Source organism: Ochotona curzoniae, unplaced genomic scaffold (genome assembly GCF_017591425.1).
Source record: "Ochotona curzoniae isolate NIBS_2020 unplaced genomic scaffold, NIBS_Ocur_1.0 contig_2924, whole genome shotgun sequence".
Taxonomy (NCBI): Eukaryota; Metazoa; Chordata; class Mammalia; order Lagomorpha; family Ochotonidae; genus Ochotona; species Ochotona curzoniae.
This window is the reverse complement of record NW_024465653.1, coordinates 93,059-113,148: the sequence shown is the minus strand read 5'-3', so window position 1 is coordinate 113,148 and position 20,090 is coordinate 93,059. Positions and strand designations below refer to the sequence as shown.

The following is a 20,090-nucleotide window of genomic DNA, read 5'->3' as shown; positions in this document are numbered from 1 at the left end:
TTTAACAATATTATAGGGGAAGTCTGTAATCCTCTCCCTTCTCCAGGAGCCTGCAGTAGTGACTATTACAAGGAAGTATGTACATTTTTGATGCTGCAATTAGTTTAACCTTTGCCTAACTGGTCCCTTTTATCCCTACATCTATCCCTGTAGGGTGGCAAGTTTAGCCTAGGGGATGCAGCATAGGTGTTACTACCAGGAACTCAGCAGTCAGAGTGCCTGTGGTCAAATTCAGCTCTGCCAGTTGCTGGTGGGTGATATTCAATGGATTACTTAACTCTGCTGAGCCCATCTATCAAGTAGAGATGATAATAAGCAGTATTAAAATGATATCAGTTATACAAAGTAGCCTTGCATTGATTTTAGTGCATTTATATATCACATTTAATTGCTCAATAATCTTATAATACCAAGATCTATATCCTCAAAAATTGTAAGAAGAGAAAATACAGAGGCAGCAATATTGAAATGTGCCTTTTAACATGAATTTCTTTATGTGAAATTCAGAGTTATAGAAAAGCACACGCACACAGAGAAAAAGAGAGAAAGAGAGAGATAGGAAGAGACTGTGTGTGTGTGTGTGTGTGTGAGAGAGAGAGAGAAAGAGAGAGAGAGAGAGAGAGAGAGAGCGAGAGAGAGAGAGAGAGATATCTATCTGTTGATTCCCTTCCCACTTGTCTGTGAAGGTCAGGTCTGCCCAGACAGAAGTCAGGATGTAGGAACTTCATTTAGGTCTCCCGTGGCAGTGGTAGGAACCCAAACACTTGGGCCAGCCTCCTCTGCTTGTCCCAGGTCATCAGCAGGAAAGTGGATCAAAAGTAAATCAACCGGAATATATACCACATATACCAGCATCCACTGAAGTTTGGTGTTTTAACCCATTACACCATAATGCTGGCCTTGATATTGCCTTTTTAATGTATTAATAAGAAAAATACAAAGTGTGTTTCTTTAGACATGTTTTCCAAGATCAGCCTGAAATCTCTATCGTTTAGAAAAATGACTTACAAATATATGCAAAAATAACAAATGCCTGAAGTTGAATTCATGATATCAAATCATGAAATAATTTCCTAACTAGTGACTAATTTTTTATTTGGTAAAACAAAAATGTATTTATTACATTTAATTTTTAAATTTTAGATGATATTTACATAGTTGATCAGGGTGGGAAAGATAGAGGAGTAGGGAAAAGTGGATGTGATCATTGTTTCCAAATTTTTTATTTCTTCTTCCTAAAATATAAATTTAAACCTACATTTTAATCAGCAGCATTTATGTAATGTATCACTTTTAACCTATTGCATTTTAGACATATTTAATACTTGGAAATACTGCTTCTCTTCCTTTTATCGCTCCCATCTACTAAATTAAACTATTATTTATTTTTCTTGTGAGTCTGAAAACTGATTGTACTATCTTACACAAAGTCTTTATTTTAAGAAATTTATTTTGAAGACCCCTTTGTTTAGGATCATGAATTGACCCATTCTCTATTACATTACATATTGTTTTGGAGTGTGAACTTAATTATTTACTTAAGTGTTGAATTATTTAAGTGATTTCTTGTTAGTACATGGTTTGATTTTAAAGTCTTTCATGTTTTAAATAATCCAGGAAACTCATAGACGGTTTTCACATATATAGTCTGCTATGGGAAAGCTACTTTGAAATTAAAAATAGATGTGAGAAGGGTAAGAGATATTTCTTAGAAGCAGAGATAAGGAGGTGTGGAGAATGGCAGGGCCCTGGCCTTAGGCACAGCTCGTCCCCGCCCCCTGTGCCTCTTCACATTCATGCAGCAGATGGGAACTTAGTTCTCTCATACGTTTTGTTTCCTTTATAGACATTCATTACATCTCACATTCATAGTAATTATTACTGGATTGGACTGTTGTATGACAAAAAGGAGAAAAAATGGAAATGGGTTGATGATGGTTTCTCACCTGGAATGTAAGTTTCTGGTGTGTGTTCAAACATTAACTTTGATGTAGGAGTTTGAAGGATTATGTCTAGAAGGAATCATCTTTCACATCACACAGTTTAACTTAACTTTGAGTAGTCCTCACTGGTAAGAATAAGAGTAAGAAAGCATTTTGGCAAGCAAAGACAAAGGAGAAGTGTCATATGGAGTTATTAATGATAAAGGTATACTAAATACATTCAGGATGTGTTATGAGATACAAACTGAAATGCAATCGTGAGTCTGAGAGATGAAGTGACTGTGCCATCTGACATAGCAAGTTATTCTTCCCTCACCCTTAAATGTGGTTTCTATGCATCCCCCCAAATTCAATTGTAACTCCTTTGTGTAATTAGTCTGTCTAGGAGATGGAGAAGGCAAAGAAATAAAAACAGTGAAAGGATTAATCATTCTAAGCTCTGAACTATATTGTTGTTCCTTACACTATATGTGCTCAGTAATTCAGTTTTTCCTCATTGAAAATTTCTCACTTTTAATGAAATTATGGAATAAGAAAAGAGATTCAACATACCATAATTTCAGAGTATTATTGAAAAGTATTTTTTTTTCTGTTAACCATCAATTACCAGTGTAGAATAAGCTGGGAGATTATGGATGAATGTATTTAATGGGCTAAACACAGAATAAAATCTTTTGGTATTGAAATTATGATTAACATTTCTATGTATCAGGAATTTAGGAAATACAGTTTTTAAAATTCACAAATGATGTGTTTGGAGAATTCAGAATTAAGGGATTGACTTTTATATTTTCTGTTCTGTAGGAATTTTTCATTTATGAATTTCCCTGGGACAGAACAATGTGGATTTTTATCCTCGATAAGAGTGGACGCTGTTCATTGTTCCAAAAATCACAGTTGCATCTGTGAAAAGAGCATTGATTGTATTCTCCCCACTTCAAGGTGTACTTAGAAGGTAAAACTAGAAGGCTGAAATATTCTTGTTTCCTGTATTAATTTGTGTTTGTTACTAACACATGTTTTTTTAAATGCATTCCTTAGCCCAATGTGGAAACAGAATGAACTATAAAAGCAAGAAACACCATCTTCTTCCTGAGGACAGATGCAAAACTTAACCTTGAGAAAGGAATTGCCCGTTTCTTCACAGCCCCAAGGAATTATTCTTTTTTTGTTGTTGTTGTTTATTTCTCTGAGTCATCCATGAAACCAATTGGACAATGCTGGTATAAAGCCTGGATCTTTTCCACTTCAATGGGTTCAACATGCTGCATCTTCTGACCTTGACAACACAAATAAGAATTAGAATGTGGTTACATTTTTACTATTACAAGTATTCTTCATCTTTAACAATTACTTTGCAATGGAAGTTAATTTTAAATTTATTGAACACTGAAAAGTGTAGTGCAGGGAATTCCCACACAACTTTTACCCGCGGTTGCCAATTGTTTTTATTTTGCCCTATCTGCTCTATTCTCTTTCTCTTTCACGTGTCCGTGTTTGGTGATCCAACTTATAATAAATTGAAGACATATTCCTTTGTGTAGATATTTTCCAAGAAAATGTTTTTTTCCTGTATAACCAAAATACAATTATCAAAATCAGAAAAATTAGCATTGATACAGCATTATGATGTAATACATAAACCATGTTCAAATTTTTGTGCATTTACCTGATACATGCTATTTTTCTGCCCTATATAGCTTTTTTTTCCCCTTCGTGTTCAGAATAATATGTGTATTTAATTATAATATCTTGGAATGGATGCCCTTAAAACTTGTATACAATTTAGGTCGGGGTTTTGAGCCCGTACTGGGAATTGTGAGTACCAAGTAATACAATAAAGATCGTCCTTATAACATCTGGGCAAAGACACAAAGAGACTCAGAGCGAGAGTGAGGTGATGGCAGAGGGAGAAGCTGCCATTTAGATCAACAAGGCAAGAAGCACCCAGAATTGCTGGCAGCCATTTGAGGCTGGAGAAGGACACAGACCAGATTCCTTCTCTGGGAGCCAAGGAAGAGACAGTTCTATTAACACCTCGATATGGGACTTCTGAGTTCAGAGCAGTGATATCATAAATTCTGCTGCTATAAATCATGGCATTTATGGAACATTGTTCATAGCAGCCCTATGTGTGTTAGTACATGGAAGTCTGGGCTGGGCCCCCAACATGGACAATCACTTCAGAATAAGGAGATGACAGATGGCATCAATGCTGCTGCTGCAGGATCACTCTTAGAGAAGCAGTGGTGTGAGTTGGTGACTTTGACAAATGTATACTTCAAATGTACTGAAGCATTCAAAATCCTCTTTAAGAGGAGAGTGGTGGTGGTGGTGGTGGGCGGAGGCCTATTTTTTGTCAACACATCAGAGTATCTGGTTTTGCATGCTGGCTCCACTCTTGACTTCAGCTCCCTGCATTGCAGACCTTGAGAGATAGGAAGTGTTACTACTAGCTGGGTCACTGCTGCTCAATTGAGAGACCTACACTGAGCTTCCTGCTGCCAGCTTCAGCTTGGGCTAAGTCTGAATGTTCTGGGCATTTGGGGTGTTGTGGACACTTTGGGTGTTAAGGCACCAGTGCGTGGGACCTTAGTCTGGTTTTCTTGTCACATCTCATGAAAAAAAAAAAAAAACACAAACTTGAGACTTGAACCTGCAAGTAGTGTGGGATACTAACATTTCATGTGGTGACTAAACGCACTGTACTACATGTTTCCGTCTGTCTTTCAAATAAATAATAAAACTAGACCATAGAATAGCTTTGATTCTGAAGATAAGGATAAAGAGAGTGGTTAGAAGAACCAGAAATCTTAAACTGGATCTTTCTAATTATTATAAAACTCAGAACATTTGAAGTCATTTAGTGGTAAATAAGATAGTAAACAGCCAAGAAGTTGTGACATTGGATTATCATTCTTCCTAGTGAAGTGAATCAGAGCAGGCTGCTCTGTTCTGGTGTCCATTCCGGCTGTCCTTCACTCAGCCCAGGACAGGAAGACCACAGCTACTGTGAAATGATAAAGTCACTGCGATTTCAAGGTGGGGTGAGAAGCTGTGTGCTATGCTTCTAGCTACTTGTGTCATCAGAAAGGAAATGTGTGGTTACCTAAATGAGAAAGGAAAAAAAAGATGGAGAAAGAGGAGGAAGAGGATGAAGAGTTGGGAGGAGGAAGACAAGAATAAGAAGAGGAAGAAGGAGAAGGAAGAAAAAGAACAAAAACAAGGAGGAGAGTGGAGGAAAGAAAAAGGTTATTGCAGCCAGAAATCAAGTGACTACACTGTCTCATTTGTGAAAAGAAAATACAAGAACATTAAACACATGATTCAACTTTCATTTATCTGTTTTGTTACTTTGGTTTGGATCTGGTATTGATCCAAACTTTATGAAGCAAAGGGCTGCATTAAACGCTTCAACTAATCCAATAGTTTTTAAAAATTGGTTATTTACAAAAAGTTACAGAATGAAGGAGAGAGAGAGAGATGGAAAAGATAGTTCTGCAACAACCAGGGCTGTACCTTGTCAAGGCCAAGAGCCAAGAGCTTCCTTCATGTTTACCTCTGATGGTCAGTGGCCCCAAGCACTTGAGCTGTCTTTTTCTGCTTTCCCAGGTGCATCAACGGGAGCTGGATCAGAAATAGAAAAACAGGTTACAAGTCAGTGCCCTTATAGGATACCAACATCACAGGCAGCAGGTTTACCTGCTTCACAATGCCCACCTCACCACTAATAAAATCTTAAATTAATGTAATCTGGTGCCTTCTCCTTTAAAGATGGACTTCCTTTCCTAGATATACAGACCATTGTCACACACAGGAGATAGAGATCAGAGAGAGAAAAAGCTTACTACACAATTTGGCTTTCTAACCGTTAGTCTCATTCTGCCTCTTTCTAAAACTACCAAGGACTAGATTTTTTATGATCAGTTCCTCTTAACATTATCTACTTTGTCCAGCAAGTGTCCTTGTAGACATCATACCTGCTTTGTAACACAGAGACAACACTAGGCATGGCAGATGTGGGACTCAACCTGATGGACATTACATTATTATGGTACAGGTTACATAGCAAGTATAAAATGATGCACTCTGCATTCCCAGCTTCCATCCTGAGAACTGTCCAACCTGTCAGCAGCTGTACATGTGGGAATCACCACAGAAAAGTAGCCTCAATATGTCCTCCACTATATCCATGGGACAACAATCAATACAGATTCGAGGCTGTAAAATAGTTTCTCTGGAGAATATCACTAGCCTAGAGTAGTTCCCCATCTGTCACACTGAGCTGATGTGCTATCCCCACCCACTCTTACAAACACCTGCACTCCCAGTTCCGTGTGTTAGAACAGATAATCTAACTCAGTGTGTGTCTCAGAGTGGGGATGTTTCTGACTAATACATCTCCACGTTGTTCTCCATCACAATTCCATCCCCCAAATCTGCTATCCATAATAGCCTGTGTTTGCAGGACTAGAGATGAACTGATTAACTTGGGGACTGAAATTGAAATAAAAAACTTCCTAAAGTTCACTTTGCAAAGACCTACAATGTCTTGGATTGGGTCAAGGCTGAAGCCAGGAGCCCAGACTTAACCTGGTTGTCCCACTGGATAGTAAGGCACTAGCTATTGGGACACTACTGCTGCCTTCGGAGTGCCACTTAGCAGGCAGCTGGAATCAGAAAGAGAGCTGAGCTGAGAACCCAGAACTCTGCTGTGTTCATCCCAAGGAGCTGCTTAACCAAGGTTCCTTGAATGGTTTCATAGAGCTGGAGTCGATGATGGCAAAGGCCTCAGTGGAAGGAAAGTGAATTTCAATGTGAGATTTGAGTATGTTCTTGTAGGGTCTGACTGTTGCAAAGGAGTTTCTCTGTAAACTTTAAAGTATGTGAGAATGTGAAGTCTTGAGGGCTATTGATGCAGATTTTTGAAGTAGTGTTTGTGGGCCAAAATGCAGTATAGGAATAATTTCATTTCAAATTTCAGATGTAAGGAATTGTGACTGTGGGACTGTTTAGGTGACATTGTGGCAGCCTCTTTCCCTCTGCTAATATGCCTGAAATGACTTCAGATGGTGGGCCAAGTACTGGGCCTCCTTCTGCTACCCACCTGGAAGACCTGGATAGAGTCCCTGGTGTCTGACTCAGCTCTGGCTGCTCTAGTCATCTGTTGAGTGAACCAGTGAATGCAAGATCGTCCTCTCTCAATGTTCCCTCAATTGTTGTGACTTTTAAATAAATATCTATTTAAAAATATGAGTATTTTTGTATACAACTGGTGGAAAATAAATGGGAACAACTCTTCTCGAGGGAGCTTAGTAATGCATCTCACAGTTGTTTGTATGGATATGCACTTTGATCCCATTGTTTTATCTTTAAGTTATTTTCTAAGAAAACTGTTAAAATCACAAGCTCATTTTTCATTATACTAGTACAGATTGTTTTGACAAACTTAAATATGTGTAGCTGGGGAGTGCTTAAATAAAGAATGCATGTCCCAAGTGAGTAATAATTGCATATTGTTTTAAAAATTATGACTCTGGGCTCCTAGCTTCTGATTGGCTTTGCTCCAACACTGGTGGCACTTGTGGAGTGTGCCAGAAGAGGAAGATCTTTCTCTTTCTCTCCTTCACTCTGTGAATCTGCCTGCCACCTCCCCCCGCAGCTCCCCCTAAAAAACTTAAAAAAAAATCATGTTTTAGAGCAGAGCACTGGTGTGTAAGTCATTAAACCACCTCTACTTTTTTGTTTGTGTTTTGAAAGTTAATCCGCTAATTTAAGAGCTCTCTTTGATCTGCCTCTTTGTTGATCTCTTGCTCTGCCTTTCAGATACATATAAATAAATTATTGAGGTTTGAAATTTTTAAGGGAAATGTTTAATACATATTGAAAAAAGGATAAACTCGACGCCCTGCATAATGAGACCAACTTTTGTGATAAGCATAATGGATAAACAAATAACTAGAAGAATAGAGCCAAATATATTTTAGTGGAATGAGGAGTGTTTTAAAATAACTTTAAAAATGCGTTTGCATTATATATATATATATGTGTGTGTATATATATATATACTTTTCTAAAAAATTTAAATGTAATAGAACATTTCTAACAGAGAGGAAATTATCTAAATTTGGAACTGAAAAATGAGCCGTATTCATTCTTGGATATGTGTGTATTCACACAGACAGTTCTCTCACTCACTTAAATAGTGGCTTCTTTTACATATGTTACTCTTGTGTTAAAAGATATTCATCTTGTTCTCGTGAACCATAATTGCTCTCTCTTCAGTCCGCAAATTCTGATTTTCGATGCTGCTTTGCAAGCAGGACGAAGTGATTGGTTATTGAAATGGAGGCACACACAGCTCATGACCATCCTCCCTTTCCTGTAAACAACAGTTTTCAGCATATGGTTTCCTTTCACCACTGTTTCAACAAGAGGGGCAGGACGTTTGAGTTGGAGTTTCATCTTTCAGACACCCCACTTCTCCTCTTAGAGCCCCGCAGGAGCTGTGGGACTGGAGTGGCCTGCGTCTTGTTCTAGTGGGGTCCAGTGCTTCCACCTGCTTCATTACACGGCATAGATCCAGGTAACACCTGCTTTGATTCCCGTGGTCTTTCAATATGATTATCCTATTAATTCTGCTTATTCTAGGAATACAGTGCTTAATTCCAAGAAACGTGGCATGACATTTATAGGACAGAATTCCCTCTGTGTTGTATTACAATAGCGTGAACACTGAAGGATGTATAAATTGTAGTTAGTGTTCATGGAAACTCGTCGTCTCCCTCTCCGTATGCTCTGAGTTATTCACTTAAAGAAGACAGATTTGAGGAGTTACGTTTAATTTGACACAAATGATTTATGTCTTATCCATCCATGAAGGAGTGTATTTGAAAATTCTGGAGTAGAAGAGTCTAATTTAAATAGGATATTAGATAAAATGTGAACAGTTAGTATACCAAATTTTATAAGTTGATAATGCATATGAAATAATATAGTTACACTTTTTCCTGAACTTCCTTTGATATCATCTTTTCTTTCTGATTAGTTTAGGAATCAAGGTGAATTTAAAAATTTTGCTATTTATGATTTCTTACTTCATTGGTATTAATACTAGGTTGTCTCCTGATAGTCACTAAATAATTAATGAATAGCTTTTGACATAATTTTTCACAAAGGTTTCTATGGCAATTTTAGAAAGAACCTAAAAAATTTGTAGTCAGTTTGTCTTGTATAAGGCACTGGGCTTTGAAATGTTACCCTTTTTTTTTATAATCACCCCTCAAAATCATGTAAAGATAATGTATGAGATATACCGCGGGAAGCTCTCTGATTGACTCTTGATAATTGAAAAGAAAGAGCTTTTAAAACTGTTATATGTCTAGTAAGGTATGTATTTTTTTAAACTAACATACATATAGTTTTACAGAATATAGAATTTTTGATGCTTTAAGTTCTTTTTTTAACGATGCCACCAAGATATGAGAAGGCACTGATTGTGCCCAATCTTTTTATATGTACGCTAAATATTGTAAGTGAAGATAGCTGAGTAAATAGTATAATAATATACTAGCAGTCCCTTCAATTCTTTCTATAGATTCTGATATTGATGGCAATAGTCCCGATGATCATAAATGATTTTGATGGATATATTAACAGCATTTCCATTTGTTGTGTAAATTAATTCAGTCTACATGCTTTAAGCACTTACTGCAACAGATAAACACAGGTACACAGATATTCACAGACACACACACAAAATGACCTCTCAGCATCAAGTCCTTGTATGTTCCTGTGGGCTGCTCTTTGGATATTTCTTTAGAAATCATTGTATTGTAAAGAGTTGTTGCACAAACATTTCTTTTCTTCTGAAGATGGGTGATCAGGAGGAGGTGACTTGCTCATCTGTGAGAATTCTCCAGTCTGCCTCAGAATCTCAGAAGAGATTAAGGCCTGATGGCACCAGAAGGCCTGGGAAATCTGCCAAGAAAGGTATTTATGTATATTATGTTTGAGCTTTACTTGTTTTATTTGAAAGGCAGATTTACAAGGAGAGAAAGAGAAAACCAGAAAGTGATCTTTCAGTGACTGGTTCACTCTCCAAATGGCTGCAGCAGCTGGAGTCTGGTCAAGCTAGAAGCTTGGGCAAACACTTTGGTCTCCCACATGGAAGGCATGCATTCAAATACCTGGGCCATCTTCTGCTTCCCTAAGTTCATTAGCCAGGAGCTCGGTTGGAATTGGAGTAGCTGAGACTTGAACCAGAGAGCAAAATGAGGTGTCGGTGTTGCCAGTGATAGCTTAACCCCTCCTGTATCATAATGTCACCCCAGGTTATACTAACTGAGCATCCAAATTCATGCGATGTCATGGGGTGACAAACTAGAGGTTTAAAAACAATCTTATATGCACTTCTGGCCATTAATTCCAGTTATAAAAGAAAACTGGAGCTGGCTAACCTGGAAGAATTACTTTATTATTTGTTTAATAATTTATTTTTTTTAAATGATCTTACAAGAAACTGAGAGGATGAGGACATTAATACACTTTCAGAAATATGAGTACTAATAGAATATGCTTATTTAAATTTGGCCAAGGATAATTTGTGAGGTGTCTAAAAGCAAAAACATAATAGGATTAAAAAAGAAAAAGCCTATGGGCACGGCACGGTAGTGCAGTGGTTAAGGTCCTCGCCTTGCACGCCCGGAATCCCATATGGGTGCTGGTTCTATCCCGGCAGCCCCGCTTCCCATCCAGCTCCCTGCCTGTGGCCCAGGAAAGCAGTCGAGGATGGCCTAAAGCTTTGGGACCCTGCACCCGCGTGCGAGACCCAGAAGAGGCTCCTGGCTTCGGATCGGCAAAGCATCAGCCGTTGCGCTCACTTGGGGAGAGAATCATCAGACGGAAGATCTTCCTCTCAGTCTCTCCTCTCTGTATATCCGCCTTTCCAATAAAAAAAATAATAAAAATAAATATTTAAAATAAAAGCCTAGCATTTCTTAGAGAAACAAATGTATTAGATGTTTAATATAGAAATAAGCATTTAAAAAATGTTATACAAACAAGAAAGACTTTAGGTAAACACACACACACACACACATACATAAACTGAAGGGCCACCATGATTCAAACTATTTGCGTTGAAGGAAAATTTTGATTTTTCTGGTCATTATTTAACTCCTAGTTGAGAATAACCTGTAGTGTTTCAGTTTAGTGATCATCATAGGCACAATTTATCCAACAATGAGTACCACCAAAACAATAAGATGCATACACCATTGCCTACTGAAATGCAGAATTGACAGTGAGGAAAGGAAAGTGGATTTCAGGAAAGTTCTGTGAGGATGGACGCTGATCATGTGTGCAAATCAGAATATTTTCTGGTGGTGACCACTTTGTCAAGAGCATCGCCTGCTTTGTTCTTGTCATGATTAGCTTGATCACAGCAAAGACTGCACATGCCACTTTACACTCTCCCAGATGCCTTATGTCGTTGGTGCCTCTTTATGGGACATAATTTTGAAACTTTGGAGAACCAACTTGTTCATGGCCATTTCTAGAAACAGTTTCTATCAGCCAGAAAACATAAAATGTAAAGCTGTAATTTCCAGATTAAAATCTAAATCATTTTGTAAGATATAGTCTTGTAAAATTTTTGACCGTGTTTCCTTTGTTTTTAACCATGTCCCTGGTTAAGGTGAGAGATAGCTGGGCTTTTTCACTGTTAATTCTTACTTTTCTCTTCAAAGAGTTTGCAGTGCCCTGGCATCGCATTGCAGTGAGTGTTGGAATCTTGTTTTTACTTTTCTTGATGAAGATCACAATGTTGGTGACAATGAGTGAGTAATGGAAACAGATCTTTCTGGGAATTGTAGAATCACATGTGCAGATATTTAAACAATGCTCCCTGTTAGAACATTTGAAAGTTCTGAATTGTATTGGGGATTAAAAAAATGATTGTGCTGGCCCAGCTGATGGGCCAGTGGCTAATGTCCTGGCCTTGAATGCGCCGGGATCCCATATGGGCGCTGATTTTAATCCCGGCAGCTCCACTTCCCATCTAGCTCCCTGCTTGTGGCCTGGGAAAGCAGTTGAGGACAGGTCAAAGCATTGGGATGCTGCACCCACGTGGGAGACCCAGAAGAAGCTCCTGGTCCTGGCTTTGGATCGGCACAGCACTGAACATTTTGGTCACGTGGAGAGTGAATCATCAGACAGAAGATTTTCCTCTCTCTCCCCCTCCTCTCTGTATATCTGACTTTGCAATAAAAATAATAAAATAAAACTTCAAAAGCTGATTTGGCAGTATTCAATTTTATTTCAAAGGCAGAGCCACACACACACACACACACACACACACACACACACAAGAAGGAGGGAGAGAGAGAGATCTTTCATCCATCTCATCTGTTCAGACACCAAATGTCAACCATTGGAAGCTGGTGCCAGTTTAAAGTTTGCTACCAGGGGCTTCTTCCAGGTCTCCCACATGGGTGCAGGGGCCCAAGCATTTGAACCATCCTCCACTGCTTTCCTAGACATATTAGTAATGAGCTGGATAGCAGGGGGTGAGAAGGGATTCGAATCATCGCCGCTATAAAATGCTGGCCCTGAGGCAGTGGCTTTACATGCTAAGTCAAGGTAATGGCCCTTGTTGGTAATTGTTTTTCTTGGACATATCATAGTGGCATTTCATTTGATTTACTTAGTCTACTGATTCTGAGGCTACGTTTGTTGTGTATTCTTCTGAAGGTAACTTATTCTGTATAGCACACAGTAATATTCCTTTTGGTTGATAACTTTGTGCATTTTTAAATATGTAATAAGAACGTGGTAAGCAGAACAAAAACATACATACAAACTGATGTTGAATTTAAGCTTAATCTTGTATTTGGATTGCCTCAAATATTTGTAGAACACAATGGATCTACCACATTTAGATAATATCACCTATTTTCAGATGTTACCGATAATAGAATAATAATTGTGCTATATCTTCATGGTTGTTTAGTTCACCTTTTTTTTCCTTTTATTTACGGACAGAGAGAGAAAGAGAGATAAAAGAAAGAAGGTAAGATGGAAAGAATGAGAAAGAATAAATAAAAAAGAAAATATAAAGTAAGAAAGCAAAGAAGGATAGAGAGAAAGAAGGAAAGGGAGAAGAAGGAAAGAGAATGTGCAGAGAGAGAAAGGATGGAGAAAAGAAACTGAGGGAAAAAAGCACTGAAAGAAAGGAAGAGAGAGAGAGAGAAAGGGAAAAAAGGATGAAGGGTGGGAGGAAGGAAAAACAAAGAAGAAGAGAAAGGGAAAAAGAAAGATTAAGAAGGAAAGAGAAAATAGAAAAAGTTTGATTTGTTGGTTCACTACTTAGATGACTGCAGCTGAAGTTGGAAGTTTGGAACTGTTAATTCTGGTGCTCCATGTGGATGGCACTAACTCACTGTTTGAGTCATGACAGATGCCCATCAGCTCCCAGGAAATGGAGTCAGGAGCCAGGATTGAATCCAGGGACTCTGATGTGAGTTATGGGCATCCTAACCCCAAGGACAAGCATCTGCCCCCTACTTTAGGTCTTTATCTACAGAGGATGAATTGGTAAATGTTAACGAACTGAATTTTATGGTGGTAGATATTTGTAAATGATATACTGCTAAAAATAAACCAGCGTGTAAGCTATGGTGTTAGCCATCATAATCTCATTTGGGTATTTTGCTTTTCTGCCCTTAAGTTGCCAATAGTGAGAAATGTGATGTTTCCATCACTGTGGTCAGTTCATTGAGGTGTGACTTTCTAATGCCAAATTACTGAACTAATGAGTACAGTTGGTTGTTGAAGTGAGACTTTTTCTAAAGTCTTTAATTTCACTGTTTGATCTCCATGAGTGCATTTTCTTATGATATTTATGTCTCAAATTTTAGTTTTCCAGTTAACTCAAGAAAAACATCAAAAGCAAGAAATTTCAGCAAATCTCATTCAGAGTGAGTACTTGAAGGAGCAACTTCTGGCAAAGAAGACTTTAGAATGTGAAGTTCTCAGAAATAAAACCCTTCTACAGCAAAAGACACTGGAGTCATTCCTTTCAAAAAAGACTAGATGTTGTACAGATCCAGGTATGGAAGGAATCTGGAGTGAAAGTTTGTATTGCTTTGCATTCCCCTTCTAAAAGCTTTGGAGTCTTATAAGCAGGCTTGCCCCAGTGACTTGGGTCTACGGGACAATTTCCAATTTGTGTCTGTCAGATGAAATGTGGGTGGTTTGTTTTCTTGTTTCAAATATGGGATTTGGGAATCCTTGGAATCATAGTTGGATTAGTAGAGTCTTGTCACTCCCAAAATACAATGGCAATTCTTGCTGCCCTGCTATTACTAACAGTGAAAGAGAGGACCAGCACCCCAGGAGATAGTCAGATGATTTGGTCTAGTGAGAATTAGGGTGTGGCTCACACAAAATATGAAAGCTTTAAGAAAAAAGCATAACTGACCTACAAAAGACACAAGGAGTTTTATTTGAATGCTGTTATAAAGATACCTTGTTGTTTGTGTGTGTGTATCTAGGCCTCCCGTGTGTTTGTATTTATGACCATCAATACCAGATAATTTTAAAATTCATGCAAAATACAGAGTAATTCAAAATGTCTTGTATGCAAACTCAGCTTGTATGTTAATTCCATTATCACTGAACGTTTTGAAATGCACTCACATATACTTCCTGAAACATATTGTATGTATTGTATATTGCAATATTACATTGTAATGCTACAAATATAAGTATACAAAAGAAAAGGTTGCAAATATATTCCTAAGTTAGAAAGCATGGTAGAATTTTTAAATAGGTTCAGGATAGAGAAACATTATAGATTAAATATATGTACTTTGATAAGTTGGACATATGTATTGCATGATCATAATAGGAATAATCAAGATATCCATTGACTCTCAATATTTATTTGCTAATTTCTATATTTATTTTTGATAAGTACACTATGACATTAGTGTACTTTTATTTTTGAGTGTACAAAACAACATTGTTAATCAGAAGCACTGTGTTATACCTCATACCCCTAGACTCTGCTCCTCACACATAATGTCCTCTCTGTTTTCTCCATACTGTCACATACAATAGAATTTGCTTCTTTAATTATTCATTCCATTGTATGTATGTATGTTCCACATCATTCATCCATCAGTGGATGTCTAGATAGTCTCCATCTCTTGGCTATTGAGGATCACGCTGTCTTGAACATGCGAGTGCAGCTATCTCTTGGCATTCCTGAACCTTGAGGATCCTCATATTGTTGTTGCTATTATCATAGAGGGATCTTGAACCTTTGAGTTTATTATGGAGGGCTGATTAATATATTGCTCTGATTACTAGATCATATAATAAAAAATTAATAATTGGCTCTGTGTTATAGGTAAAAGCTATCATGGCTACTGGTCCTGTGGTGGAGTCAATTGCTACTATTTTACAGAGGAAAAGAAAAACTGGCAGGAATGTAAACAAACTTGCGAGAAGTACAGCTCCTCACTTTTGAAGATAGACAATGAGCAGGAACAGGTATCATGGACTCTTCCATTTATTCCCATTGTCATGAACTGTCTCACTTTACAACCTGCGATACTGAGAAAGGAGGGGGGCATGCAGAAAGAGGGGTCTTCAAGTGTTCTTTGTGTCATGTCTGTTGTCTGACTGTCATGACTGTACAGCTAGGAATCTCCCAGGACATTCTGTTTGCTAATATGCATATGATTAAGGTGCTTATCAATTGCTTAAAGTATATTATTTGTTATGACAGTCATCTTTAACAATATTATAGGGGAAGTCTGTAATCCTCTCCCTTCTCCAGGAGCCTGAAGTAGTGACTATTACAAGGAAGTATGTACATTTTTGATGCTGCAATTAGTTTAACCTTTGCCTACTGGTCCCTTTTATCCCTACATCTATCCCTGTAGGGTGGCAAGTTTAGCCTAGGGGATGCAGCATAGGTGTTACTACCAGGAACTCAGCAGTCAGAGTGCCTGTGGTCAAATTCAGCTCTGCCAGTTGCTGGTGGGTGATATTCAATGGATTACTTAACTCTGCTGAGCCCATCTATCAACTAGAGATGATAATAAGCAGTATTACAGTGATATCAGTTATACAAAGTAGCCTTGCATTGATTTTAGTGCATTTATATATCACATTTAATTGCTCAATAATCTTATAATACCAAGATCTATATCCTCAAAAATTGTAAGAAGAGAAAATACAGAGGCAGCAATATTGAAATGTGCCTTTTAACATGAATTTCTTTATGTGAAATTCAGAGTTATAGAAAAGCACACGCACACAGAGAATAAGAGAGAAAGAGAGAAAGAGAGAGATAGGAAGAGACTGTGTGTGTGTGTGTGTGTGTGTGTGAGAGAGAGAGAGAGAGAGAGAGGGAGAGAGAGAGAGAGAGAGCGAGAGAGAGAGAGAGAGATATCTATCTGTTGATTCCCTTCCCACTTGTCTGTGAAGGTCAGGTCTGCCCAGACAGAAGTCAGGATGTAGGAACTTCATTTAGGTCTCCCGTGGCAGTGGTAGGAACCCAAACACTTGGGCCAGCCTCCTCTGCTTGTCCCAGGTCATCAGCAGGAAAGTGGATCAAAGGTAAATCAACCGAAACATATACCACATACACCAGCATCCACTGAAGTTTGGTGTTTTAACCCATTACACCATAATGCTGGCCTTGATATTGCCTTTTTAATGTATTAATAAGAAAAATACAAAGTGTGTTTCTTTAGACATGTTTTCCAAGATCAGCCTGAAATCTCTATCGTTTAGAAAAATGACTTACAAATATATGCAAAAATAACAAATGCCTGAAGTTGAATTCATGATATCAAATCATGAAATAATTTCCTAACTAGTGACTAATTTTTTATTTGGTAAAACAAAAATGTATTTATTACATTTAATTTTTAAATTTTAGATGATATTTACATAGTTGATCAGGGTGGGAAAGATAGAGGAGTAGGGAAAAGTGGATGTGATCATTGTTTCCAAATTTTTTATTTCTTCTTCCTAAAATATAAATTTAAACCTACATTTTAATCAGCAGCATTTATGTAATGTATCACTTTTAACCTATTGCATTTTAGACATATTTAATACTTGGAAATACTGCTTCTCTTCCTTTTATCGCTCCCATCTACTAAATTAAACTATTATTTATTTTTCTTGTGAGTCTGAAAACTGATTGTACTATCTTACACAAAGTCTTTATTTTAAGAAATTTATTTTGAAGACCCCTTTGTTTAGGATCATGAATTGACCCATTCTCTATTACATTACATATTGTTTTGGAGTGTGAACTTAATTATTTACTTAAGTGTCGAATTATTTAAGTGATTTCTTGTTAGTACATGGTTTGATTTTAAAGTCTTTCATGTTTTAAATAATCCAGGAAACTCATAGACGGTTTTCACATATATAGTCTGCTATGGGAAAGCTACTTTGAAATTAAAAATAGATGTGAGAAGGGTAAGAGATATTTCTTAGAAGCAGAGATAAGGAGGTGTGGAGAATGGCAGGGCCCTGGCCTTAGGCACAGCTCGTCCCCGCCCCCTGTGCCTCTTCACATTCATGCAGCAGATGGGAACTTAGTTCTCTCATACGTTTTGTTTCCTTTATAGACATTCATTACATCTCACATTCATAGTAATTATTACTGGATTGGACTGTTGTATGACAAAAAGGAGAAAAAATGGAAATGGGTTGATGATGGTTTCTCACCTGGAATGTAAGTTTCTGGTGTGTGTTCAAACATTAACTTTGATGTAGGAGTTTGAAGGATTATGTCTAGAAGGAATCATCTTTCACATCACACAGTTTAACTTAACTTTGAGTAGTCCTCACTGGTAAGAATAAGAGTAAGAAAGCATTTTGGCAAGCAAAGACAAAGGAGAAGTGTCATATGGAGTTATTAATGATAAAGGTATACTAAATACATTCAGGATGTGTTATGAGATACAAACTGAAATGCAATCGTGAGTCTGAGAGATGAAGTGACTGTGCCATCTGACATAGCAAGTTATTCTTCCCTCACCCTTAAATGTGGTTTCTATGCATCCCCCCAAATTCAATTGTAACTCCTTTGTGTAATTAGTCTGTCTAGGAGATGGAGAAGGCAAAGAAATAAAAACAGTGAAAGGATTAATCATTCTAAGCTCTGAACTATATTGTTGTTCCTTACACTATATGTGCTCAGTAATTCAGTTTTTCCTCATTGAAAATTTCTCACTTTTAATGAAATTATGGAATAAGAAAAGAGATTCAACATACCATAATTTCAGAGTATTATTGAAAAGTATTTTTTTTTCTGTTAACCATCAATTACCAGTGTAGAATAAGCTGGGAGATTATGGATGAATGTATTTAATGGGCTAAACACAGAATAAAATCTTTTGGTATTGAAATTATGATTAACATTTCTATGTATCAGGAATTTAGGAAATACAGTTTTTAAAATTCACAAATGATGTGTTTGGAGAATTCAGAATTAAGGGATTGACTTTTATATTTTCTGTTCTGTAGGAATTTTTCATTTATGAATTTCCCTGGGACAGAACAATGTGGATTTTTATCCTCGATAAGAGTGGACGCTGTTCATTGTTCCAAAAATCACAGTTGCATCTGTGAAAAGAGCATTGATTGTATTCTCCCCACTTCAAGGTGTACTTAGAAGGTAAAACTAGAAGGCTGAAATATTCTTGTTTCCTGTATTAATTTGTGTTTGTTACTAACACATGTTTTTTTAAATGCATTCCTTAGCCCAATGTGGAAACAGAATGAACTATAAAAGCAAGAAACACCATCTTCTTCCTGAGGACAGATGCAAAACTTAACCTTGAGAAAGGAATTGCCCGTTTCTTCACAGCCCCAAGGAATTATTCTTTTTTTGTTGTTGTTGTTTATTTCTCTGAGTCATCCATGAAACCAATTGGACAATGCTGGTATAAAGCCTGGATCTTTTCCACTTCAATGGGTTCAACATGCTGCATCTTCTGACCTTGACAACACAAATAAGAATTAGAATGTGGTTACTTTTTACTATTACAAGTATTCTTCATCTTTAACAATTACTTTGCAATGGAAGTTAAATTTAAATTTATTGAAAACTGAAAAGAGTAGTGCAGGGAATTCCCACACAACTTTTACCCGCGGTTGCCAATTGTTTTTATTTTGCCCTATCTGCTCTATTCTCTTTCTCTTTCATGTGTCCGTGTTGGTGATCCAACTTATAATAAATTGAAGACATGATATTCCTTTGTGTAGATATTTTCCAAGAAAATGTTTTTTTCCTGTATAACCAAAATACAATTGTCAAAATCAGAAAAATTAGCATTGATACAGCATTATGATGTAATACATAAACCATGTTCAAATTTTTGTGCATTTACCTCATACATGCTATTTTTCTGCCCTATATAGCTTTTTTTTCCCTTCGTGTTCAGAATAATATATGTATTTAATTATAATATCTTGGAATGGATGCCCTTAAAACTTGTATACAATTTAGGTCAGGGTTTTGAGCCTGTGCTGGGAATTGTGAGTACCAAGTAATACAATAAAGATCGTCCTTATAACATCTGGGCAAAGACACAAAGAGACTCAGAGGGAGAGTGAGGTGATGGCAGAGGGAGAAGCAGCCATTTAGATCAACAAGGCAAGAAGCACCCAGAATTGCTGGCAGCCATTTGAGGCTGGAGAAGGACACAGACCAGATTCCTTCTCTGGGAGCCAAGGAAGAGACAGTTCTATTAACACCTTGATTTGGGACTTCTGAGTTCAGAGCAGTGATATCATAAATTCTGCTGCTATAAATCATGGCATTTATGGAACATTGTTCATAGCAGCCCTATGTGTGTTAGTACATGGAAGTCTGGGCTGGGCCCCCAACATGGACAATCACTTCAGAATAAGGAGATGACAGATGGCATCAATGCTACTGCTGCAGGATCACACTTAGAGAAGTTGAGTTGGTGAGTTGGTGACTTTGACAAATGTATACTTCAAATGGACTGAAGCATTCAAAATCCTCTTTAAGAGTGGTGGTGGTGGGAGGGAAAGTCATATTTTTTGTCAACACATCAGAGTATCTGGTTTTGCATGCTGGCTCCA

The 20,090-nt window shown here is 37.4% G+C and overlaps 1 protein-coding gene and 1 long non-coding RNA gene across 3 annotated transcripts; both read left to right on the top strand.

Annotated features, from left to right (window-relative positions):
- The first annotated feature begins 1,626 nt into the window (after nucleotides 1-1,626).
- Nucleotides 1,627-3,467, top strand: LOC121155412. Its single transcript, XR_005883666.1, has 3 exons — nucleotides 1,627-1,953; nucleotides 2,748-2,898; nucleotides 2,985-3,467. It is a non-coding gene; the product is annotated as an uncharacterized LOC121155412 (long non-coding RNA).
- Nucleotides 3,468-9,817: 6,350 nt separating this feature from the next.
- LOC121155411 (killer cell lectin-like receptor 7) lies at nucleotides 9,818-19,259 on the top strand. 2 transcript variants are annotated; one of them, XM_040978703.1, is made up of 7 exons: nucleotides 9,818-9,935; nucleotides 11,693-11,782; nucleotides 13,862-14,053; nucleotides 15,358-15,500; nucleotides 17,603-17,709; nucleotides 18,504-18,654; nucleotides 18,757-19,259. In XM_040978703.1, the coding sequence occupies exons 1-6, from the start codon at nucleotides 9,818-9,820 to the stop codon at nucleotides 18,649-18,651; spliced, it is 798 nt and encodes a 265-aa protein (XP_040834637.1). In that variant the 3' UTR covers nucleotides 18,652-18,654; nucleotides 18,757-19,259. The 2 variants fall into 2 exon arrangements, with proteins under 2 accessions (XP_040834637.1, XP_040834636.1); XM_040978702.1 differs by having other exon boundaries at nucleotides 18,741-19,259.
- Nucleotides 19,260-20,090: the final 831 nt, after the last annotated feature.

Coding starts and splice junctions, on each gene's coding strand:
- LOC121155411 (XM_040978703.1), top strand. CDS start 9,818: ATGGGTGATCAGGAGGAGGTGACTTGCTCATCTGTGAGAATTCTCCAG. Junction 9,936..11,692: donor TGGGAAATCTGCCAAGAAAG/GTATTTATGTAT, acceptor TTCTCTTCAAAG/AGTTTGCAGTGCCCTGGCAT. Junction 14,054..15,357: donor TAGATGTTGTACAGATCCAG/GTATGGAAGGAA, acceptor TCTGTGTTATAG/GTAAAAGCTATCATGGCTAC.